The following is a 26,781-nucleotide window of genomic DNA, read 5'->3' on the forward strand; positions in this document are numbered from 1 at the left end:
TAGCGAAAGAACTAATAACATGGAGGGTATTTAAAGATACAGTAAGGGTCTCCCCAAATATATCGACGCGCATTCGGCAAAAGCCGATAGGAAAAAGCTTTATGTCCGCGCAATAAGAGCGAAAAAGTCGTCGTTTGGCTCGGCTCGCGACGGCCGACGACGCCGGACGCGTCGACCGGTTTTTCGCTCTTATTGCGCGGACATAAAGCTTTTTCCTATCGGCGATATATTAGGGGAGACCCTAAAATAACAAATCTGCCGACACACAAAACAAGGTGATTAGTGGTGCATTGTACGGTTAACATTCCATCTACTTGAGATGTATACAAAACGATTTGTAGTTGACAGTAAGCTAAGGTCCAGTTTAACTTGTTTTCGAGACTCATAATAACTATGCGTCAACGGGGATCATCCTTGTACTGGTCGGTATAATGCATAAGTAGACCGTAGGTTTCACGAATATCGGGACTGGTTTTTAGTTGCTATGAGCTTATTGAATATTCAAATATCGATCTTATTATCTATTTACATCTACTTATCAAGTTTCAACAGTATAGTTCTTATAGTTTCGAAGAAAAGTGGCTGTGACATACGGACGGACAGACAGACAGACATGACGAATCTATAAGGTTTCCGTTTTTTGCCATTTGGCTACGGAACCCTAAAAATCAAATATTTACAATGATTACTGATGATCTAAATCTGCATATTTACATATCTCTTCTTTCTTTATGTACACAATATAGCTGCAGCAGTGGCTGTACTGGCTGTGGTACTTGTGTTTGCGGTTGCTCTGTCTGAGAGGGGAGAGGAAGCCGGACCTCGCTTATACTTTTACGAAGGCTTTCGCTGGCTCTTTCAAAAGCCTCTGGTGTTCGAAATCCCCTCTTCTTAAACCTGGGGTCCAGAATTGTGCTGTCTGCGTACACAATGTTCTTTTCAAGATCATGAAACCTAAGATCAATTTGCCTTGTAAGTGTGTCTATTAAAGTTTTAATCTCCGCTTGTTCTTCACTTAGATTGGCATTGGCTTTGGCGCAAGCAACCATGTGTTTGTACGAATACGAGAAGTTTCGACAGAGTGACATTTTTCTCCGCACTTATTTCGTAGAACGGTTTCAAGATGGGCACAGCTTTATCGACGATGATCCATTCTCGAGAGTCAAGAAGCAAGTCAGTTTTGCTTAGAATACCCAATGCACTCTGGACAGCTTCTTTTATCTTTAAAATTCTATCCAGCATGTCGTAACAAGAGTTCCAACGTGTTGGACAATCTTGCTTCAATTTCAAAACTGGCAAACCGATTTGTTATAATTCTTCTGAAAACCGCATCAAAATCGGATCAGCCAAACGCGAGAGAATCGCGGCCAAACTGATACATACAGGTCAAACTGAGAACCTCCTTTTTTTGAAGTCGGTTAAAAACAACATAGCTGCTTAGAGCGGTTGACACTTAAAAAGGAGCATTGTTAATCGTTCAAGGTGTCAGCCAGTGTAGTCAGTTGTTTTTGTAAACATCCCTTCAAATGATCATCTATACAGCATTGAAATAATACTACAATAAAAATTAAATGAGTTTTATCGGGCATGTTACATGGCTGAAGTTATTTTACACTTTGCAAAATGGTTACAAAAATGTTCTCTTTCCAAAACTTTTCTGCTGATAAAAGCAGTTCATCTGTGTAAACTTTGTCATATTTTATCCAATATTTATATATTTTGTGGTTAGTTTCGAACTGCGGATCAGCCACACAGAACAAGCCTCTAGTCTTTTTGATAGCACACACCTGCAATTGTACTTGTGCTTGGAATTTCTTACAAACCGTGTTGTTCTTGACATAATTCAGCATGGTTTTTCTTGTGGTTGGGCATTTTACTTCTATCACAAAGTCTGAAGTAACACCATCTGGTGAAGCTCCTATTATGGGCGTTATTAAGGTGAATCCCGCTGAATAAATTTGCTTTTCTAATTCGGTTTCAAGTTTTTTGATTACTTCGCCTTCCAGTCTTTTCCCCCTTTTTATAGCTTTTGTTTCAGGCACTTTGTATTGTCCTAAAATACCTTGTACCAATGACCCCGACTTTGTGGTGCATCTAGAATATCTAGATACTTCATAAATTTTCGAGGCTGTAATCCGTGATTGCCTTAAGGAGTGCCAAAGTTTGCTATCAACTTGAGACTTAGTACTGTCTTCTATTTTATTTAGAAATTACATTTGATGTAATTAAGTTGTTGGCGTAGGTGATAAAATTTTCGTATGTCAGGCTGATTATGATTCATCCCAGCAAACATTTTTGGTCGATATTCCGAAAAAGGTACCTATTTTAGGTCACACAATTTAGGAGACCAAAATGAGGCACGTCGAATCGACGTCGTGGGCACGTCGAGTCGACATAAATGGGGAAAAAACGCACGTGCCGGCGACGTATTTATTGACGGTAAATTAGTGATTACAACCATTAGGTCAACACTAGGTCATGTTTCCGACGTGGATTCGACGTCGCCACGACGTGCCGCGTAGTGAAAATGTACTAATTTGGTATTCTTTACCACCTTTAGACGTGATGGCGACATATTTTTATCCATATAATTACTCTGTGAGGCAATATTTAGATGAGACGCGATGAAGAGAAAAAGAGACACAAACATTACGCTTATATATTCTTTTCACTCAGAAACAAAATGTCTAACAAGAAAACAACTTTAAGTTGTGCAATGATAATGGCGGCCACTAAGTCATGTTAAATAATTTAGGCCGATTACGCTGATGAAGAACGATGAAATCTAGTACACAGAAAATTTTTTCGTGCAGTATGTTAGGTTTACATACAAAACTATCGATGGGCTTTTGAAATATTTAAGTTTTCAACATTTTATAAAATCAAAATGCATATATTTGCTTGTAATTGAGTGTTGTAATTGAATATTTGTGTGTGTGAGTGTATTGACTTGATCAAAATTATTGTTTTATTTTGAATATTAGCACAATGAAGTACCGTGCGATGGCACCATTCAAGATATAACAACTTAAATTATGCAATTTCATATTTAGCATCTCGTTATAATGAAAGAAAATGGCGGCACAACCTTATGGTATTGATAGTACTTTACAAGTGATTTTAACTATATGGTCGCAATTTGGTATCTATTTTAAGTAACATTTACCTAAAATTAGTAGCTAAATCGACATAAAATCGACGACCTAAAGGTCTCCGTATAAGAAATAATTACGTCGCAAATACACCTAAAATGTCTTATTAGTACATTTGACCTATTGGTCAGACGTTGCAGTTAATTTTACCTAATATTTCGACTTATTTTCAACCATCAGCCTGCCCTCTGACATTAGACAGGAAGCCAATAAAGTAATATTTGGTAAAAAGCTGCGTAGTTACCTCGTAAATCGCGTATAGCAATTGATGACATTATTACTAATGATAGATGTTAACTTTTTTTTTTCTAATATAAGAGAGTAGAGACTGCACGATCCCACAGTCAAACCGTGTAAACTGTTTTGTGGGACACTGTAATTGTATAAGATGTATATTTTTATGTTAATAAATAATAAATAAATAATTAAGTCCCTGACTTCATGGTCCCCGTATAAGAAATAATTACGTCGTATATACACCTAAAATGCCTTATTGGTACATTTGACCTATTGGTCAGGGTTCGAAGTTAATATTACCTAATATTTCGACAGATTTTCAACCATTAAGTCCCTGACTTCATGGTCCCCGTATAAGAAATAATTACGTCGCATATACACCTAAAATGCCTTATTGGTACATTTGACCTATTGGTCAGGGTTCGAAGTTAATATTACCTAATATTTCGACAGATTTTCAACCATTAAGTCCCTGACTTCATGGTCTCCGTATAAGAAATAATTACGTCGCATATACACCTAAAAGGCCTTATTAGTATATTTGACCTATTGGTCAGGGTACGAAGTTAATTTTACCTAGTAATACGACTTATTTTCAACCATTAAGTCCGTGACTTCATAGTCCCCGTATAAGTAATAATTACGTCGCAAATACACCTAATATACCTTATTAGTAGATTTGACCTATTGGTCAGGGTTTAAGGTTAATTTTACCTAATATTTTGCCTTATTTTCAACCCCTAAGTCCCTGACTTCATGGTGTATTTATGAAGTGAAATTTACGTTTTATTATCCCTATATTTTGACTTGGAAGTAAAAGTGTACAATACGTAAAATAATTGGTGACTTAGGACGTCATTTTCACTTAAATTGGTAAAATCTTCTCCGAGTCTAGGAAAAAATACTTAAAATGTTTGCTGGGATGTTTGATACAAAGTCGAGCATCATGTCAAATATACAAAAATCATTTAAGATTGGTTTTTTTATTTGGTAATTGAGTAACATACTGTCTCCTATTTTATGCTTTTTTGCTTCTTCTAAAAAATCTTCTAATGTAGGAACATCACATGATGAGATGCTTGAATGGGATCTTTTTTTGCCAATATCTGAAATTGCTATAAACTTATCTTTAGTTATCGCTTCACTCAACTTGGGTCTTTTCCAGTAGCACTCCGTAGACGTTGGGGAAGGTTCTTCAGTCCGCTTCACAAGCCACATCAGGAAACATAAGGCATGTTTGCAGCCACCTTGTGATGCAGCACAATCATGACAAGAGACATCATCTATAACGCACGTAGCGCACGTTCGGAATGTGGGTCAGATACCTCTAACATAGCCGTGTGTGACGTTGCGCGGAATGTGTCCATCGGCGATATTGTGTCCATCGATGAACCCGCGAATTTGGATGCGTCGGCGATTGCTGAGCAGGCGACGGCCGACCCGCGCCCCGCCGCCCGCCCGTCTACGTCACCGGAGACGCGCACGTCACGCGAGAGTACGTTAACCCCGAAACGTTCTTACGCTGCTACTGCTGCTAAGCCGTCTGCTGTGTCCAAGCCTAAGCAACGGCCGAAGAAAGGGGTGCATCAGAGCCTTCGTGAACCTGTTCACAAGGACCAATCACAGCCGACTCTAAGGGAGTCGCGATGCGACACGGACGGTTTCAAGAAGGTGGAGAAGAGAAGAAAACCGGCTCGTCAGAATCAGTGTGGTACCGCACCGACTGGACACCGTCCTGCAACACCGTCGACGCTGCTGTATGTGTCCCGTCTACATTACCTTACGAAGGTCGACGACATCGTAAAGTATGTGAAAACGAAGACCGGATTCATCCTGAGGGTCAGGGTCGCGAAGTTGGAATCTCGACACAATGCGAATTTTAATTCGTTTGTGGTGAGCGTTCCGACTGATCATCTAGCGACCTTCACCAAGGAGGAGTTTTGGCCGAAGGGTGTCAAGTTTCGGCGGTTCCGCGGCCGGCTCCCTGACACTGCGGGGTTGCGTTATGCATCGCAGCCATAATGTGATTTGTAGTGTTTAGTATTAAAATATATTTTTATAATATGTATGCTAGTTTTAAGGTATTTATGTATGGGCCACTAGTTGCCTGAAATAAAGATTTTCATTCATAACAGAGTCCTCTTTTTCTTGAATTTTTTCTTTTTTCTGCTTTGTTGCATTGGACAGTGCAACAAATTTGTATGGTATATTTCGTCCGTAGCCTGGCCTGTACCTGTTATATTGCTTTCTAATATTCTTTTTCTTTCCCGGTTGTAACTTGTTCTTATTGAGTCAATTTTCTTCCTGACCGAGGCGACGTTTGCGTTGGCGTCATATTTCTGAAATATTATTCTTCTCTGTTTATTGGAGTAACTGGGACTTTTTACGTCCCATAAACAGCGATTTGCTTTATAAATATCTATAAATTCACATAAGCCTGTCCATTTTTTAACAATATGGCGCACTGTTGTCATTCGTGACCATAGACCTGTATAATATATACAGGTCATATACGTCAAACACGGTAGTCCGCAACGTAGGACGACAACCCACACACAATCCTACGCGGCGGACTACAGCGGATTCGTAGGACCCAAGAGGCATCCTACTTGGGTGTTGTAGGACGGCACGTAGTCCACAACCCCCATACACAATCCGACCCTATGAGACGGACTACAAGGTAGGAGTGTGAATGGGGGGCTTAACTGAACCTCTCCTCTGCTCCTTCTCTTCGGCTCTCGACCATCGACGCGAACGCACGATGTCGCTTAACATATGTACGTAAGATCAACTCCGAACTCTGTCTCCTCGCAGAAATACACATACTTCATTCTGCATCAGTGTTTTCGTCAAAAGCCCCTCAACACAGCACCCTGGGCTAGGTCTTACAACTGGTGACCCCGACGTGATTATATTTGGTAGATTCGCTGGTCACTCCGGCCAAGGCGAACTGTGCCACGGCCTGAGCAAACCACACAATGGGCTTGTCGGTCCAGAAGGGAGGTAGGCGGTAGGCCAGTTTATTTACAAAACTACGAGTTCCTGCTCTACAAGAGCACTTAATTTGACTTCGATCGAGCTCATCTAATGACATATTGAAATATGCTAATTTATAATAACAAAAGGATAATTTTCGACTCGCTGGCAGGGGTGCGATAGCCCTTCGGTCAAATTCGGCTCCGCTCGGCCTCAGCATTGCTCCGAGCCAGGGTTGCCAACTTAGTGGTTTTATCACTAAATTTAGGGGGAAATAAACCAGCTAGGGGTTTTTCTAGGGGCTAAATATTTTTAGTGGTTTTTTTAGGGTTTTTATTTTGAGTAGAATAGTGCGGCAAATTTGAAAAAATGTAGCCGAGAAGGGATATCGTCTCATAGAAAATTTGAATTTCGTGCCTTTTTCAACTGACAAGATTTTCTTGACCATCTATGTATAACGTTCATATGTATGATCATTAAAATGTCGAACCGGTTGAAAATCATAATAATGTTCTAAATTTGGAAAATCAAATTTAATTTCTTTTATTTTTTATTTAGTGGGTTTTCCAAAATAATAGTACAGTTTTAGGGGTTTTTAAGTTGAGCTCAGGGGTAAAAAAAAATTGGAGTTGGCAACCCTGCTCCGAGCAATTATTAGGGTTGGCACCACTTGACTTCCTTTTGCGTGCACGACCACAGATAAGATAATCACTTGATTTCTGACAACCCTAAATAGCCGAAAGGGATATTGCCATATATTAGAAAGGGACAGCATGATTCGACCCTGAACCGCTGTTAAACTTCGGTTTTGTAGGAAGTTTCCGTTCTGTACGGTAGTACTATTAATTATTCTGTGTCGCTGGGGCGGCGCCGATGCGGGCGCGCATACTGATAGCAAAGTGCACCTTTGCTAAAACAATATTTGTTTAAATATACACGGTGTAACATGAGGAAACCGAATAATTTTAACCACGCATTTCTGAGGTCAAAAGAAGTAAAAAATTTAATATAAGTTTAAGTCAATTTCGCCAAAAAAATAATTTTTTTTTGTTTTGTATTTTCAATTTTTTGAATGTATTTGTACATAAAAAAATTATGTTATTGGTAAACTTGTCACTTAAAATTGATTTTTGCATTTTTTTTTCGTAAAACCTACTTTTTGCAAAGTGTTACTTGTCACTTTTTGACATCTATCAATAAGGATATTTAGACTACGTCCTATAGCAGCAACATCATCATCAAAAAGGCCTTCTACACTATGTAAGAATAAAAACTTGTTTTTTTATTTTATTAATAATATCTCTAAAACTAGGCAAATTTTAAAAAAGTTTATAGGTCATTTTTGTCTCTAAATATGATCAGGAATACGCTGTTAAAATTATTCGGTTTCCTCATGTTACACCGTGTATTACATATTTTTTTGGAAAATAATACTCCTACGAGGTAATGATGATAGAGGCTGTGTTGATGAGGGATGCTCAAATGATGATAAAGATGTTGTTGATGGTTGTTGCGGCACTTGGGAAGGACGAGCTGGGACGAAGGGGGTTTGGTTAGGAGGGGATAACAGAAACGGCGAAGGCGCTGTCAAAAGTTGGGATCGTGATGGATGCTGGGATTGCTGGAGCGATGACGGAGGAAAATATTGAGGTGATGAGACAGGAAAATATTTTTGTAATTGTAGTGTTTGTTTATTACACTTTACCCACTAGTTCCACTACACAATAATGAATATCGGCTCCTCGGCTACGCTACGTGACGCGACTCTGCTACCTCGTCTCACATGCGACTGAGCGCTTGCAGGCGCCTAGAGTCCGTGTTCGTGCGCAGAAGAGGGGTCATCCATTAATTACATCACACGTTTAGGGGGAGGGAGGGGGTCAAGAAAATGTGACACATTGTGACATGAGGGAGGCGGGAGACACAAACTTTGTGACGTCACTTTAACTTCATCAGTAACCGAAAATTTATTTAAATTATTTTATTCGCTGTACATTTAAATAACAAGTTTTTAAAACGATAATCGTTTTTATTCGTTCAATTTTCTTTCCTAAGCAGTTTTGGTTTATAAAATTACTAATATTTATATCGTCAAAAATATTTTAATACAATATTAATAATACTTAGGTACCTACTTACTTAATTCGATTTGGCGATTTCGTAGAAAAAATGTGACGTCACACTAGGGGGGGAGGGGTTTGCCAAATGTGACCAAGTGTGACAAGGAGGGGGGAGGGATCAAAAAAGCTAGAAATTCGTGTGACGTAATTAATGGATGACCCCAGACGACAGATATACGCATCTTTTTCGCACGTATACTACATCCCTTCCTTATTGTTAAGTTTGTTGTATTAATATTTTTGGATTATTAAATAAAACAGTAATTTCAATAATCACCATTATTTATTTTTTTAATCATTACTTTAACACAACTACTATTTTACTGCTTCGTTAACTTCCTTAGTACTTTATTTATTTATATATTTAGCAATATTTTTGCGCTTCATGTATTAGCATTACTTCACGTCTTCCTCTTATCCCTTCTAAAATTTTAAGATATATATTTAATTATCTGATTCGCCATCATTCGTCTCTGTCGTCTCTTCGTCCATGATTTTCCATTGTCCTTCGACCTTTTTTAATGCATCATGTTTCTTCTCAGTCTTTGTCCAGTTTCGTTATTTTCAATGTTTACATCTCCGCCTTTACAAGATACTACAGTGTGACGGGTTGGCTCATAATTTGGAGCTAACTTATTTGTCTTATTCATATTTTTAACATAAACCTCATCCCCTACTTTTATGTTTCCATCCTCAACTCTTCTCTTCTTGTTCGCGTATTCTTTTCCTTTTTCTTTTTGCTCTCTGTCCCTGTCTCTGACGTCCATATCTTGGTCTTTATAATTATATTCAAACGTATCTATCATCGGTATCTTGTCTCTAAATTTCCGTTGGAAAAATAATTCCGCTGGCATCTTTCCCGTAGTCGTATGGGGAGTAGAGGTGTGCGCCGATGGCAAAATCATCGGCGGCGGCGTCCGATGATTTTTTGACCGGCGGCGGCGGCGTGATCGGCGTGAAATCGGCGTGGCATAATTTTTGATACTGCATGAGAACGTGGCAGCAGAAACTCTACATTAAAGCCTTCTGAGTATTTACTAGGCTATCCAAAACATATTATATGTGTTTTCCTAATTATTGCCAAAAATTTTATCCCATCATGTCACTTGGCAACCATTTATTACCAATACCAACCTAACGGTTACCAACGGTGAAGTGTTCGGAGTTCAGGGGTTATAATGATAACACAAGAGTCGAGTAAATACTGAATATATTGGTAGAAAGCGCTCGCCTTATATACTAAGGTTTTAACAGGTTTAATCGAGTGGAAGTTATGGCAATGGTCATTAACCATTGTATAGTAAATTACAGTAAGTCAAGGTTTATGGCATCGTTAACTTAATGTTCTATAAAGTAGTAAAATACATATGTGGGAGATAGGCATCAAGTATCAGCTGTATCAGCTGATAGCAGCTGTGTATGATCTGACTACACTACAGCTTTCCCGTTTTTTTTTTTTTGTTTTTTTTAAGACAAAAAATATATAACAAGTATTATTTTTTTGCTTAAGTGAACTTATATCTATGGTATACATATTGGTTCTTAAAATTATGAATGTAATAAAAATCTTAATGCTATTTGGATATGCAATTTGCTTACATGCTTATTTCTAAGATTACATGTTCCTTATATGGTTATGGAATACATTGTTACATTAACATGTGTTTACTTTTATTGAAACTGTTAACTAATATGATATTTATTTGTTAGGCATTATTGATTAATTTTCTGTGTCATGGAGATAGTGGTTCCTTATATGGATGGTGGTATGCAATGGGATGGGTTTTTTTTTCATCAGAATTCTTGCTCGTAAATTGTTTGTTATGGTAAAGAATTGATCGCCAATGAGCCATTTTGTAATGTCTGCATTGTGACCTAATAATGTAAGCTGACGTCGTGATACTTGTCACCTGTCTTTTAAAAAGTACACAGCGCCTTTTAATAGCGCTCTGGTCGTTCGACCTTTTTTTACATACAACATATTTATTAAGGATACAAAATTTATTATTTATTATAGCGCCCAAGGACCGCTGCAATTGAGAGCTCGCTCGAATTGTTTTGGTTTCGAGGGTTATATCCTGGTGTACCTTGCTTACATTATTTATTTCCACGAGCTATCCAGTTTTGAAAGGAAATCATCATTTTGAAAACTTAAAGCATATATAAAGTCATAATAACTTATTGGTCATAATATTCTTATGAATTTAGATGGTACGGAAATATTCACTTTGCTTACAACAATATTTGAAATTGGTATAACACAGTTATGCTTAAATTGTACCTCTTAACATCGTATGGTCGTTGTTGGACACTGGGGGGGGTAGTTACGACGGCTCTGGTGCTGGTGACGCGCTGCAGGTGCTGGCTAATGGCGGCGGGGTTGATAATATGCTCTTCCTAGACGCTGGCGCCGGCGGGCGGCGCGCGCATGCCGCACTCGTCCTGCCCTGTAGTCATCTGGTGGTTGCTGTTAGGCACAGGCGGTGTTGGTAGTGGCGGCGGGCCTGGCGCTGGGCTAGCTGGCTGGCTGGTTGGCTGGCTGGCTTACTGGCTTACTGACTGGCTGGGCGGCTGGGCGGCGTCTAAGCCGGGGCTGCCTCGAGCAGCCCGACTGGCAGGGTCGCCATGAAGTGTTCGGAGTTCAGGGGTTATAATGATAACACAAGAGTCGAGTAAATACTGAATATATTGGTAGAAAGCGCTCGCCTTATATACTAAGGTTTTAACAGGTTTAATCGAGTGGAAGTTATGACAATGGTCATTAACCATTGTATAGTAAATTACAGTAAGTCAAGGTTTATGGCATCGTTAACTTAATGTTCTATAAAGTAGTAAAATACATATGTGGGAGATAGGCATCAAGTATCAGCTGTATCAGCTGATAGCAGCTGTGTATGATCTGACTACACTACAACGGCATGTTTAAATATTAAAACAAAGATATTTTAAAACGCTACATTTTAGGCAATATTTTTACTTACTTTGTAGGCGGAATACAAATAAAACACAAGCAAAATTCTTTATAAGTTAAGTCTTAAATCTATAGATATTGACTTTTCCCAGCCGCTGTCGCCTCACCTAGGATTTGTTACGAAATTATGATGAACTACATACTTTATATTTGTCTGAACTGAAGTTTAACACAAATTTAATGTATGTTAGAATAAAGATGTCATCGTTTTCGAAAGTAAACGTCTCTGACAGGTTGATTCAGATTCGCTCAACAGAATGTATTTGAAGTGTCCCGTTTCCATATTACATAGAATATTAAGGTCTATACTTGGTCAAGCAGATCTTGTCAGTAGAAAAAGGTGGCAAATTTGAAAAATGTAGGCGCGAAGGGTTATCGTCCCATAGAAAATTTGAATTTCGCGCCTTTTTCTACTGACAAGTTTTGCTTGACCATCTATACTTTGTTTTATTTACTGCTAGCTTAGTGATGATACTTGGTGATTTAAGTTCCTATAAGTACCTAGGTATAATTGTTTAGGTATAGCTTATTACGAAGCTTTAACCTGAATTTCATAATTTTAATTGAAATATATATTGTTAATTAAAGGAAGCTGATAATCGTCATAAAATGACTAAGAATTGATCGTATGTAGGTAATTTTAAATGAAATTTTATATTATTTGGCAAATAAATCAAATCATAAATAATTCCTTATACGTGTCACCAGCATCACACGAGAAATCATAAAATCAGCAATTATCACCGTGGTGACAACTTGCTGGAGATTCTAAGAAGAAAATAGCATGTTTATGTCCTAGGATATGAACTTGCTATTTTCTTGACTTCACTGATTAAATTGACAATCACGAGACTATTGACGTAATACAAAATGCGCTCTACAAAAAAGCTGTGCGATAAAATATCAAATAATAACCTGAGATCCAGAAACTAGATCTAGTTTAAATTAACGCTAAATCGATATCACAGCTACCTAACACCGCAACGACAAAAATGATGCTAATTTGGTTCACTGGCAAATAATAAGCGTAAAAGCATAAGGATCTTTAAATTATACCTCTGACACTATCTATTCACTACGCAACATGGAATAAGACACGATAGGTATCAAAATTTCCCACGCCGATTATACGCCGGTCAAATTTATCGGTGGCGGCGGCGTGGAAAAATCGTCGGCGGCGGCGGCGCGGCGGCGCGGCGCACATGTCTAATGGGGAGTACTATTATACATAGTCAGATATTCCAAGAGCGAATCTTTCCAGTTCTTTTTGTCAATTTGACTTATCTACGATTTTGCTGGGGCCAATAAGGGATAGTGTTGAACAATGTCGTATATAAAAAATAATGTTGATGTGTATGAGAAGTAATAAGGTTTTCAAGATGTCTAAATGATTAATGGAAGTGATGCCTCGGATAAGATCCGCAGTAAAACATTTCACCTTTGGAGTGCAAGGGTCCTCTTATTACTCTAACCTGGTTAATGGGAACTTGATAGGATATTGAAAAGATAAGACCAAATATATGACATGCAATTTAATACAATTCGCTAACTACTACAATGCACTCCGCTTTAGGGCGGGCGCTGCTCAGAATACAATCGGTTTCTCTAAACTGTCGGCGGTTATGGGATGACACTATAGTAAACCTTAATCTACGATCGCGAGAGGGACGAGACGCGGAGTCTTGGCCAAAACCTGGGATAAAAGTCTAGTGCACTCACGGGTACCGAACGTAGCTATCATCCACAGGCCCGCTGGTATTTAACGCAGCAGGCGGATCGCTGACGGTGGGCGACGGGCGTTCCTCAAGCTCCGGCTTTGGCAAGCCCGGGCGAGAACAACCCGCGGCGCTCAGGAGTTCCACAAGAAGGACCCGCGCGATGAGACCTTGGGGTCGTCGGACCGTGGCAAGGCTGTCCGACACACGGCTCGCGGGTCAAGGCCGTGCCCTACGGCTTGATGGTGGCGCCAACGTGTCGCGCCTCGGAGTCGACAGGCCACGCAAGTGGAGGGGAGGCCTGTGTGAAGCACCTCGGGATCGCCAGGCGGCACGCAGTCCACAGGCCTTGGAAACTGCGCCCTGCGGTGAAAACCAGCGTCCCCACGACGCTCAGCACATCAGGGAGCGCGCAACGGCGCTCGGAGCAACACGACCGTCGGCCATGCTTGCGCTCGCCGGCGGCACGGAAAGCACTCGGTGGGCTACGCCCTTTTCGCGCACAACACACACACACACGGCGCACTTTACATATATCCCAATCTTCCACCGGCCAGGGCAGGCGGCGGAAGGGGGCGAGGCGGTTTATTTCGATATTCAATTAGGAACCGTATAAATGCTAGCGTGCCCCAGTACCAACTCTCCATCCATTCTCGATTCTAGCAAAATCCCCAGCCTTCCGTTTCGATCCATATCGACGCATCAAACGTCAAACCAACTTAAACCTTTTCCAAATCATATGACTCTCGAAAAAATATCAATGCTCATTAATACTTGTAATATTTTAAGTGGTTAATAATAATTACTAATAATTATATTTCTATCGTACGTTTCCTACCTTGTTTCATTCAGAATACCTTCTTTCCGATGCGGTAACTAAACGCATAGTCTACTCTCTGACAGTTCTCCTGTCAAAATTTCAACCTTTTCACACCTTCATATTCACTATTTATGTTTCATAAAAATTCCGAAAATGATTCTAAAATACTAATTAAATTAGGAAGTGACCTATTTGAGCAGTTGGGGTAGACCAGGGGGATCATTTTGATATGCATGAAGCCAGGTCTGGTTCACCAATCTCCGCGCAATCTGGGTGACAAGTTCCGTTCAAGTGGCACACTCTTTAGACTTGTTTCTTCGAAACCAGTTAACCAGGAGGCAGGATATGCCACTCAACCTACAGCTGAGGAGGTACATTATAGTTTTACATAAGTGTCATACTCTGGTGTATGTTATTTTGTTGGAAATGCGACAGTCATGTTGTACCGGTTATCTTGTATGGAAAAACATGTATTTATCCTAGGCGAATACGTAGCATCGCTACAATATCCCCTCTCTCGGCAAAGAGGTTAAGCGCCGCTTAACCGAGGCAGCCGGGGTAACCGGAGAAAAAAAAATCTTTTCCCAAAAAATCATCTGGTCCAGTAGGACGTTAACTATACATGCGGACATATACATGCGCTCCATATCCATTATCGTTTGACACTAAACCTATATTTATTTATTTAGTATGCTACTTAATATTTATCTTTAATTTACCTATGTTATGTTCAAGAACTATAACGTAGACGTATACTTCTTAACACTATGCTGTGGTCAGATCATGACTATCACATGTTTCACATTAGAAATCACAGCGTGTGGCCACCACACTGTGGTTTCTGCTACTCAACTAAAAAAATATAACCTAGATTTCCTTTGAAATAGTCTTAAGTTGTATAATGTAGTCGCTATAGTTAATAACGAGCTAACTCTCATTTTGAGGCTAATTGATATCTTTTAATGCTAACAAAAATATTAGTTATCTTTGATTAGGCTAATTTATTCTAATTAATTAGTATATTACATGTATTTTTATTCCTAATGTAATGCTACCTATTGATATACTAATAGTTATGTTTTACTATAGCATGCTCTGCTATGCCTATATTCCTACAAATACCAAGCCACTAGTACCCTAATATAATGTGGTTACTAGTTGGTAGTTTTTATTTATTACTTATACTAGCAATAGTGGAAGTTACTTGTAACTCGCACTTAAATCAAACTCCAATATGCAGCCAATGGGCTTGCATTAATTGAAAAAGAAAAACTTGGTTTTCTTTTCCATGTCCTACTTAGTGTATTATATCCACCATAATTGAGTCACCCTGGGCCCTTAGGGTATGTAGTTACTTATAAAATTTGATTTCCTAGGAAATACTTGGAACAAATGTTGACCAGTTGGGTCAAAGAAGCATGTATGCTTGAAAAAAAAGAATGGGCTAAATCTTAGTATGCCCTAATAATATAAAATAAATTGTTACGTGTGACATACACCTTGTGGGACTTTAATTATGTCCTTGACATGATACTTTCCAATTTTACCCGTGTCTATCTCCTGAAGATCATATACGACATCCGAATGCTTCTTAATGACTTTGCATTTCAGGAAGCGCGGTGCCAATTTTGCGGAGAAGAAGTGTGCTGCATTTGACTGTACAAAATTACGCCTCCATACGATATCGCCTACGCTTAACCGTAGTTCCTTACGGCGCAGGTTATATCGTACCGCGTTTTGTTTGTACGCTTTGGTCAAAGCATCAGTGACGCGCTGGAAGATATCTGCCATCTCGTTGAGAGCAGTTGCTCTGTCGGACCGGTTGGAAATTTGGAGGTCGTCTAACGAATTTGGAATACCGCCCCTAATGGAATGCAGCATGCCATCCGTCATCATCTCTCGCCCCTTCGCCAACAAGAATGGTGTATGCCCCGTTACAATATTAATAGTGCTATTCAAAGATAGCTGGATTTGCGGTAGGTACTTGGACCAGTTCCTTTGGTCTTGTCCTACTAAAATAGGTAGGCAGGTCTCAATAGTTTGATTAAAGCGTTCTACTGTATTAGATTGAGGTGCGTAATATGCGTTATAAAATATCCTTGGTATTGAATGTGTGGCACAGAAATCTTTAAATTGTTTACTTTGGAATATTGTTGCGTTGTCGCAGATTAAAACACATGGGATTCCCTCTTTATTTAAAATTTCTGATTCTATAAATGTAGTTACTGTTTTAGTTGTTGCAGTTCTAAGTGGGTGAATCCAACAATATTTTGTAAATACATCAACTATAGATAGTATGTAGACGTGACCAGAATATGATTGTACTAAAGGACCTATTAGGTCGATAGATAGAGTGTGTATAGGTTTATTAACCTTTTTCTGGTTTGTCATGTGCCCATGTGGAGGCTGATTTGAGTGTTTGTATGCTTTACACTTCTCACACGTGGCCACATAATTTTTCACGTCTGCATACATGCCTTTCCAAAAATAGTTTTCTTTAATTTTTGATAAAGTTTTAAATGTGCCAGGATGGACTGTTAATTTTTCATGATTTTCTTTAATGCATTCTGGTATTAATTCTCTAGGCAAAACTATTTTCCAATTATTTTCGGTCTGTAAATTTGATATTGGTTTTGAATATCTAAATAGTACTTTATTTTTTATTTGATAGTTTTTATGAAATACTGGGTTTGTTTCTACATTTTTAAATAATTTATTATACCAATTATCTTTAGAACTGCAACCTCCTTCGAATATTACTGCCTCAATACGTGACAAAACGTCTGGTACTACGTGCATGGAGCCTTTTTTATGTCTAATTTCAAAGTCAAAACAAGATAACTGCATTGCCCATCGCGCCAAACGACCTGAAGGGTTGTTTAGCGTTTTGAGCCATTTTAGCGACATATGGTCGGTGACCACCACAAAGCGGCTACCTTCTATGTACGGTCTAAAATGATTTATTGAGTCCACTAATGCTAGGAGTTCACGTTCGGTTGTGCTGTAATTTCGTTCGGTTTTCGTAAGCAACCTAGAATAAAAAGCTACAGGGTGTTCTATACCGCTCAATTCCTGAATAAGTACGCTCCCGATGCCGACGCTTGATGCATCTGAATGGATCTGGAATGGTTTGGAAAAATCAGGGCAGGCGAGCACCGGAGCCTGGGTGAGGGCTTCTTTAAGCGCTAGGAATGACCTCTCTGCTTCCACTGTCCAGTCTACGGTGTCTCTACCCTTCTTCTTGCCAATTAAAGCTGTCATCGGGGCTATGATAGTTGAAAAATTTGCCACGAATCGTCGGTAATAAGAACAGAGCCCTATAAATGCGCGTAGTTGCTTAGCGGTTGTTGGGCGCGGGAAATTTTTAATGCTATCTAGCTTTTGTGGATCTGTTAGTAGACCTTGTGAACCGACTATGTATCCAAGGTACCTAAGCTCTGATTTACAAAATTCGCACTTACTAAAATTTATAGTTAGACCTGCCTTGCTTAAAGCTTGAAAAACGTCATTTAAAATAACGATATGCTCTTCAAACGAATTGGTGGCTATGAGAAGGTCGTCACAATATGCAAATATCTTCTCGCCGTATTTATGGTGAAAAAGAGAGTCTACCAAACGTTGTAATTCACAGCCCGCGTTCGAGATACCGAACGGGACGCGTTTAAATTCAAATAGTCCGCGGTTTGGTACCACAAATGCACATTTTTGACATGACGTGCCGGAGCCGTCGACGTTGTCGGAGTCACATAAAGAAATTTGCCAGTAAGCCGCCGACAAGTCGATTGAGCTTAAATAACGTGTGCCACGTAAATTATCTAAAATTGAATTAATGTATGGTACAGGATATGAGTCCTTGACTGTGACGTCGTTAAGTTTCCTGGCGTCTAAACAAAATCTCCAGGAACCGTCTTTTTTTGGGGTCATAACAACGGGGTTAGACCATGGTGATTTAGATGGTGCTATCACGCCCAGCTGAAGCATCCGGTCTACTTCGTCATTTAAAGCCTTCAGTTTAACCGGTGAAAGCGGATAATATCGTTGTTTTATTGGTGGCCCCGTTGTTGTGATCTTGTGCTCTACTAGAGATGTTTTACCCAGACCTCGCTCCTCTGTACTGATTGACTTAAATTCATTTATTACTTTGTCCAATTGAATTGATTCGAGAGGGGAGAGATCATGTTTTGGCACTATGGCACATAATGTTTTTAGTGACTCCGGCCTAAGTGATGTTTTCCTTTTTAGAAGGTGAATATCTTTTAATTTAAAAATATCTATTAATTCTAGTGTTAATATAGAATCCATGCCAAAAATGAAGTCATCAGATACTTCTGGGATTACCATAAACATGATATTATAAAGCATCCCTCTGAAATTGATTGGTAATAGGATTTTACCTATGACCTCAACGACAGAACGGTTTGCACAAGTCGCAGTTGTAGTGTAATTTATTAAATTAAATCCTAAATTTAAGAAATGTTTATGGTAATTGTTCCCTATTATACTTAAATTTGCTCCTGAGTCCATTAGACCTGTATATATTCGTTCTCGTACCTCAAAATCAATGTAAATTCGGTTATCTCCTTCAACCGCCTTTACACCAGGAGTCACCGCACCTAAATATAGTGTGTTTGATATTGTTTCGATGGCTCCTGGTCTATCTAGTTTTTTTGGACATTGTCTGCTTCCGGCGCTGGTCTGCCCTTGGCAGGATTACATTTGTGGCAAGTGCTTGTAAGCACATTTTTCTGACCGCACTGAAAGCAAACAATGCCTGGAATAGTGCGGCATTGTTGGTATGAATGTCCCGATTTTTTACATTTTTTACAAGTAAGTTGGTTGTTTTTATTATTTACCTGTCTTTGTGTATTATTGCTCTTGAAATTTCTCTGATTATAAGTTTTAATTTCGTTAATTTGTTTTATTTGTTTTGTTGTTTTGGAATTATTTGTAGACCCAGGTAAGCCTGAATAAGCTTCAAAACGTTTGCCTATAGCAATAAGATTTTGGATGCTATTCGAGTCGTCGACAGCCAACAGGTGTCCATATGATGGCAAAATGTTATGTTTAATTATCTGCAGTAAGGTTGTTTCTGATAATTTTGTTGTGAGCCGCGCATTCATAGTTTGCATCTCCAATATGTAAAAATGTAATGACTGGCCTGGTGATTGTCGGTGTTCTCGAATAGTTTTTTCTAAAGTATAATCATTGTCTATTGATGTAAAAAACGATCTGAAAAGATCTTGCAATTCCGACAACGAGGAGACTCCGTCGCGTATGTGCCTATAGTAATCTAAGGCTTTACCGCTTAGTAAATCTGCAAAACATTTAAGCACTTTGCGCTCCGGAGTGTCTCGGCTACGTCTGTAGTCATCAATCCTAAGGAAGAAGTCGGTGACATCTGAGTCACCTGAAAATTTCAAATTCCACGACCGCAAATGGTCCTCGCGCAATACATGCACGATGCGTTCTGTACTGCCTGTAGTCCCCGTCGTAAGGGTTGTAGTGACTGCCCCTGTTAAGGTTGAGTTGGTTTGACGGACAAGGCCCGGAGCCCCCAAATATGGTAAAATAGACTCTAGTGGTTTTGGCGTGGATGGGCCGGGTGGGTGGGCGTCTGCAGCAGCACCCCGCGGTCGTGTATTGACATACGAAGGATTGAATCCTGTTAATTCACGAGTAGTGGTGGGGGGTTTGCCTTCCCTCTCACCTGTGTCATGGAATTCGTCCCTGTTCGGGCGCCATTGTCGTATATAAAAAATAATGTTGATGTGTATGAGAAGTAATAAGGTTTTCAAGATGTCTAAATGATTAATGGAAGTGATGCCTCGGATAAGATCCGCAGTAAAACATTTCACCTTTGGAGTGCAAGGGTCCTCTTATTACTCTAACCTGGTTAATGGGAACTTGATAGGATATTGAAAAGATAAGACCAAATATATGACATGCAATTTAATACAATTCGCTAACTACTACAATGCACTCCGCTTTAGGGCGGGCGCTGCTCAGAATACAATCGGTTTCTCTAAACTGTCGGCGGTTATGGGATGACACTATAGTAAACCTTAATCTACGATCGCGAGAGGGACGAGACGCGGAGTCTTGGCCAAAACCTGGGATAAAAGTCTAGTGCACTCACGGGTACCGAACGTAGCTATCATCCACAGGCCCGCTGGTATTTAACGCAGCAGGCGGATCGCTGACGGTGGGCGACGGGCGTTCCTCAAGCTCCGGCTTTGGCAAGCCCGGGCGAGAACAACCCGCGGCGCTCAGGAGTTCCACAAGAAGGACCCGCGCGATGAGACCTTGGGGTCGTCGGACCGTGGCAAGGCTGTCCGACACACGGCTCGCGGGTCAAGGCCGTGCCCTACGGCTTGATGGTGGCGCCAACGTGTCGCGCCTCGGAGTCGACAGGCCACGCAAGTGGAGGGGAGGCCTGTGTGAAGCACCTCGGGATCGCCAGGCGGCACGCAGTCCACAGGCCTTGGAAACTGCGCCCTGCGGTGAAAACCAGCGTCCCCACGACGCTCAGCACATCAGGGAGCGCGCAACGGCGCTCGGAGCAACACGACCGTCGGCCATGCTTGCGCTCGCCGGCGGCACGGAAAGCACTCGGTGGGCTACGCCCTTTTCGCGCACAACACACACACACACGGCGCACTTTACATATATCCCAATCTTCCACCGGCCAGGGCAGGCGGCGGAAGGGGGCGAGGCGGTTTATTTCGATATTCAATTAGGAACCGTATAAATGCTAGCGTGCCCCAGTACCAACTCTCCATCCATTCTCGATTCTAGCAAAATCCCCAGCCTTCCGTTTCGATCCATATCGACGCATCAAACGTCAAACCAACTTAAACCTTTTCCAAATCATATGACTCTCGAAAAAATATCAATGCTCATTAATACTTGTAATATTTTAAGTGGTTAATAATAATTACTAATAATTATATTTCTATCGTACGTTTCCTACCTTGTTTCATTCAGAATACCTTCTTTCCGATGCGGTAACTAAACGCATAGTCTACTCTCTGACAGTTCTCCTGTCAAAATTTCAACCTTTTCACACCTTCATATTCACTATTTATGTTTCATAAAAATTCCGAAAATGATTCTAAAATACTAATTAAATTAGGAAGTGACCTATTTGAGCAGTTGGGGTAGACCAGGGGGATCATTTTGATATGCATGAAGCCAGGTCTGGTTCACCAATCTCCGCGCAATCTGGGTGACAAGTTCCGTTCAAGTGGCACACTCTTTAGACTTGTTTCTTCGAAACCAGTTAACCAGGAGGCAGGATATGCCACTCAACCTACAGCTGAGGAGGTACATTATAGTTTTACATAAGTGTCATACTCTGGTGTATGTTATTTTGTTGGAAATGCGACAGTCATGTTGTACCGGTTATCTTGTATGGAAAAACATGTATTTATCCTAGGCGAATACGTAGCATCGCTACAACAAATGGATGTCATATATTCAATTACACAAACGGGTCTACCGCGATATAATTTCATTCTATAATAATAATATAATTATATGATATAATTTGCAACTCAGCTGAAACGTCGGAATTAAAGGTAAAAACAATGAAATTATATCGCGGTAGACCCGTTTGTGTAATTGAATATGTGTACAAAACGCGAGAGTTTAAAGTGTTATAAATGGATGTCATTATTTTGGCAGAAATCTCTGAACTCCTGGCTAACGAACTGTTTACCGTTGTCGGCCGTAATCGTGATTGGACATCCTAGTCGAGTAAACATTTCCTTCAATATAGCTATCATAGCCTTGCTTGATATATCGCGGCAAGCCTTTATTTCCTTATACCGCGAATAGTAGTCGATTACTACCAGAAGGTAATCAATCCCCAGACGGCAAAGGACCTAAGAGATCAATTGCAATATCAACCCAGGGGTGTGTTGGCAATTCCCTTCTCTTGGTCGGATTTGGCGCTGAAACAAGGGTGCATCCTTTACACGACTTAACCAGTCTCTCAACGTCCTTGTCGTACCTGGGCCACCATACTTTAGCTCTAAGCCTAGCTTTCATTCCAACGACTCCAGGATGGCCTTAGGGCGGCTTCTAAAACCTTTTCTCGCAGTGTTTTTGGTATAACAATTTTACTACCCCTTAAAAGAATATCGCCACAAAAACACAACTTGTTTTCTAAGATTTCGTAACTCTTTATTTGTTGGTCCCATTTGGAGTCATACAGGCCTGTCTTTACTTTTTGTATATCCGAGTCTTCTTTAGAACTGCTTTCTATTTCTTGTAGCGATATTGCTACTGGTCTTATCTGTTCTACTATGTTTTGTACAAAATCTTTTCCTTTAGTGTTGCTGTTCCGTTCGTCGAGGTTCTTACATAGTCTGGAAAGGGAGTCGGCAATGTTGGTTTTTCCTGGACTATATATAACTTGAAAGTCGTATGACTGTAGACGTAATATCCTTCGTTCGATACGAGCACATGGTTTAGCTTTCGGTCCGAATATCACCTCTAAAGGTTTATGATCGGTTATGAGTTCAAATCTTTTCCCAAAAAGAAACATATGAAAGTGCTCCACTGCCCATACCAAAGCTAAAGCTTCTTTTTCTGTTTGGCAATAACGTCTCTGGCACTCTGTTAAGGTTCTGTTGCCGTAAGCTATTATGCGTGGACTAGCTTCACTTGTTTGTACCAAGATCGCACCGAGGCCGACAGGACTAGCATCTGCGAATACCATTGTTTTATTTTTAACATTATAGTATCCCAAATTAGGTATTTTAGACAAAGCCGTTTTCAAATTGTTAAATGCTGTTTCATGATTTTCCTTCCAGAGCTCTTGGATGTCCGCATTTCTGCCTGTCTTGTGCCTTAATAATTCCTTTAGTAAGAAACAAAGTATTCTTACAAATGCTCTACAGAAGTCAATAAATCTGGATAAATTAATAGTAAACTTTGTTGTTGACACAATGTCACCTATGTCTATAGTAGAAAATAAGTCATTTAGAGCCTTAATTAAGGGAGCTCAACAACTTACACATCCACCAAAATTGATGTGCCGCCGTACATGCAGTAATAAAATTGCTGATGCATACACAGAATATAAAGGAAATCTAAAAAATAAATTGAAGGCTGCTCAATACGTCTGTACCACAGCAGATATTTGGTCATCTTCGAGACGCAGTTACTTAGGTATGACTATTCATTGGATAGATTCGGATACATTTGCAAGGAACAGTTCTTCTCTTGCTTGCAGAAGATTCAAGGGGTCCCACACATTCGATAAAATAGCAGAACTCATAAATGAAATACATGAAGAATATGACTTAAGATTGTCCAAAATAACTAAAACAGTAACGGATAATGGCGCCAACATGGTAAAAGTTACATGGTAAAAACATATTTGGGAAACCTGACCTAGAAACTGATACATTTGGTTCGTTAGTTATTATGAGAGAGCCTAACTCTCCCCCCATGACATGGCCCATGGCCAGAATTGTTAAAGTATATCCTGGTGATGATAATAAGGTACGCGTTGTAGACCTCTTGGCACCTAATAAAAAGGTGTACAAACGATCTTTAAGCGGTTTTGCTGTGTTCCCCATTGAATAATTTTCTATTGTATAAGTAAGCTTTTATGCATTGTGTTTTAATACAGCTTTAAGTTTGGACACTAAGTATGTCTAAATATGTGTGTAAACTAAGTTTATAGTTTGACAAGGTTCTTGTTTCTTTGATTATAACTCTTAAGTGTTTGGCAGGTAAACTGCTGCCTTGTTAACACTACTTAGGAGTTAAAGAGAGTACATTTAGTTCTCTTTCTTGCGTTTATCAACATATGCGTTAAATTGTATTTGTTGTTATTTAGGTAATATTTCTTAGGATGATCTCAATAATATTGATTTTCTCTTGTTTTTTTCTGTAGGATTTGAATAACGTTTAATAAGATGTTACTCTTTATTGTTTAGCTTTCATTGTAAACATAAGTTTCTTTAATTGGATTATACCATGATGCTGGGTAATGAGGTTATACCTATTTTAGTAGCAAATTATGGACTTATTATTATTTAAGGCGAAGGTTTCGGCCCGCCCCAGCATGTTGGCAAGTCCAACAGAAGACTAATTCCTTTTCATAGTTATCTATGGTATTGTTCTATCCTTGAATTATATTACCATGGGAACGAGAATAATTTATACTTCACATTACACCTAAATATGTAACTTGTGCTTTTGATAATATAATTATTTGTGACTATACAAGACGGTTTTAATTATCTTCGCCTCAACTGAACCGGCATTATCCACCTCACCGCTGAACACAAGTGGTGGACCCCTGTTGAATGTTGGTTTAGAAAATTTTGAAGTGAACATAAATGAAAACCTTGACAATAACAATCAGCAAGATGATAATGATAATGATGATATATTAGCCCTGCATGAGTTTCCTGAACCTCATTATTACATATAGCAACACTAACGGTGTTCGCTCTCTCTCTTATCTATGGTTGTCTCTCCAACATGTATTCCTGTAAGTTCGTGTCCTCTTACTTAATCAATAAATTAATATTGGACTAAGAAACCGTTGTTCATTTACAAAGGCCAATCTAATATGGTGTCAGAAGTGGGATTGTATAGTGAAGCTACGTGGTTCACTACTACTGCATGGCTTCTGAGATCATACCTGGGATCCAGATACTATTTGGCTTATGTTTAAAATACACTTTATCACCTTTCTGAACTTCTGGTAAAGATGTTGCATGATTGTTGTAATAAAGAGATGTATAAGACCTTTGTTTTTCTATCTTTACTTTAAGCAGACTATTGTCGACTAATGCAGGTGACAACTGTGAATCAGAGACTGGAATCTTGGTTCGCAAGCTTCTAGACATAGATAGCTGTGCGGGTGAATATCCTATCTTTTTTGGAGTGTTTCTATATAAAAGTAAAGCAAGATATGGGTCTGTGTTGTCAGCCTTACATTTCTTTAGCATTAGTTTGATTGTGCCAATAGCTCGTTCAACCATACCATTAGACCTGCTTAAGTAGGGACTGGAAGTACTAAGTTTAATGTGCCAATCTTTAGCAAAAGTTTGAAATTCTACAGAATTAAAAGGTGGACCATTATCTGACATCATAAATTCAGGTATGCCATGACGGGCAAAGATTGATTTCAAGTGGGTAATAACCCTATTAGCAGTTGTGCCTGTATTCAAGAGAGCAAGTTCAACATACTTAGAAAAGTAGTCAACAACAAGAAGGTATTTTTCATTGTCAAATTCAAAAATATCAATACCGACTGTCGCGAAATACGCGATGATTGTGAATGCATACATAGCAACACTAAGTCCGGAAACGGAATAGAAAGAAAAACAAAATATATTGTCGATGGTAAGTTGAAGGATGCCCTTTTTTGCTCACTACCATGAAAATGGCAGTTTGTACTTTTAACTTTGTCCAGTTATTAAACTTAAAATCAGTGTTAGTGGCTCGGGATTTCCAGGTTTCAGCACGTAAAAGCAAGCTAAGTATTTAGAGAATAAAAAATGTATCTATACGTTGAATGCATAAAGTTTCTAGCATTAATTTCTAGCGTGGTGTTATAAATGGTCACTAAAGCTTACTCCAAGCATTTATTGGGCATGTAAGATGGCATGCAAATTAAATTAAAGTTCCAAATCATGTGTTGGTTTGAGGGATGGTATAGCCTACCAATAAAATCAGATTATTCAAATGTACATGCAAGAACGATTCGCATGATACATCTGGCTTGGCCAGGGGGCAAGCGTTTTTAAATAGTTTCTGTAAGAACGATTCACATAAATGTATGTGGCTCACCTCGAGGTTGTTTGCATGTAAGTTGGATTCGCATGTGACAGGTATAATCTACCAATTAAATAAAGTTATTACGTGCAAGTTGGATTCGCATGTAATAGTTAATAGGCACTCGTTTGTGGACCGCTGGAGCCAGCCTGTAAGTAATAGCACCGATGTGCTGGTCGCGGATCTACCACAAACTTGGACGAGTGGGCCTATAATAAGATCAAAGTAAGCGTTTTAGGTCCCATAAAACATCTGTAGGTAACATTCACAGATGTGGTGGTTGCAGACCTTAAACGAGCTCTAATGTGTATGGGCTTTATGCCATTATTTAGGATTGATATACCATGGTATAGGGCAATCTAATGAGACCAGGTCAGTGAACTGCTCAAGCCATAAGCGTTTGGCAAGGTAACTTATAAACAATCAGTGATGAAGAGTATAGCTATATTGACTGCCACTCTATGTAACAATCCTTATAAATTTACTTAGGAAATATTTAGTGATTCGGTTGGAATCAATGTGTTAATACTTTAACAGGTCGTGGGGAGAATCATTGTGCTCTGCTCACCTGCAATCTTAACCTGGAGTTCTGGGCATCCCGGGCCATGTCGTGAGAAGCAATTATAAGGTAAGGATGACCATATTTCTACCGTACAGATTAAAGCCTCATTTATCATAATGTTAGATTTTGTATGTTCATAGACAAAGTTACATAATAACACCAACAAGCGAAGCAGGTAATTTGTAATTACTGAGTTATAATTTATATTGAACTAAGGCATAAGCTATAGTGTTGAAAGATCTCATAAATTCCACTATTAATTTTATCATAAATAAAATGTGTGCCAAATTCATCCCCGTTGGTACATAATTATGGTGTAGATGCGAGGGATTCATTATTTAAGAAGGAGTAAATAATAATAAGAGGTTTCTGTACGGTGAATGTAGTCATCCTATCTTAAAAAAGCAGTAAAATATAAAATTAAAT

At 39.4% G+C, this 26,781-nt stretch overlaps 1 protein-coding gene across 1 annotated transcript; it reads right to left on the reverse strand.

Annotated features, from left to right (window-relative positions):
* Window positions 1-1,038: 1,038 nt before the first annotated feature.
* LOC134670471 (uncharacterized) lies at window positions 1,039-4,679 on the reverse strand (the record flags this gene model as incomplete). Its single annotated transcript, XM_063528298.1, has 2 exons — window positions 1,039-2,200; window positions 4,295-4,679. Coding segments are annotated over 2 exons (981 nt in total), but the record flags the coding sequence as incomplete, so codon positions are not given.
* Window positions 4,680-26,781: the final 22,102 nt, after the last annotated feature.

The sequence above is a fragment of the Cydia fagiglandana genome, chromosome 14 (assembly GCF_963556715.1).
Source record: "Cydia fagiglandana chromosome 14, ilCydFagi1.1, whole genome shotgun sequence".
In the NCBI taxonomy this organism is placed as follows: domain Eukaryota; kingdom Metazoa; phylum Arthropoda; class Insecta; order Lepidoptera; family Tortricidae; genus Cydia; species Cydia fagiglandana.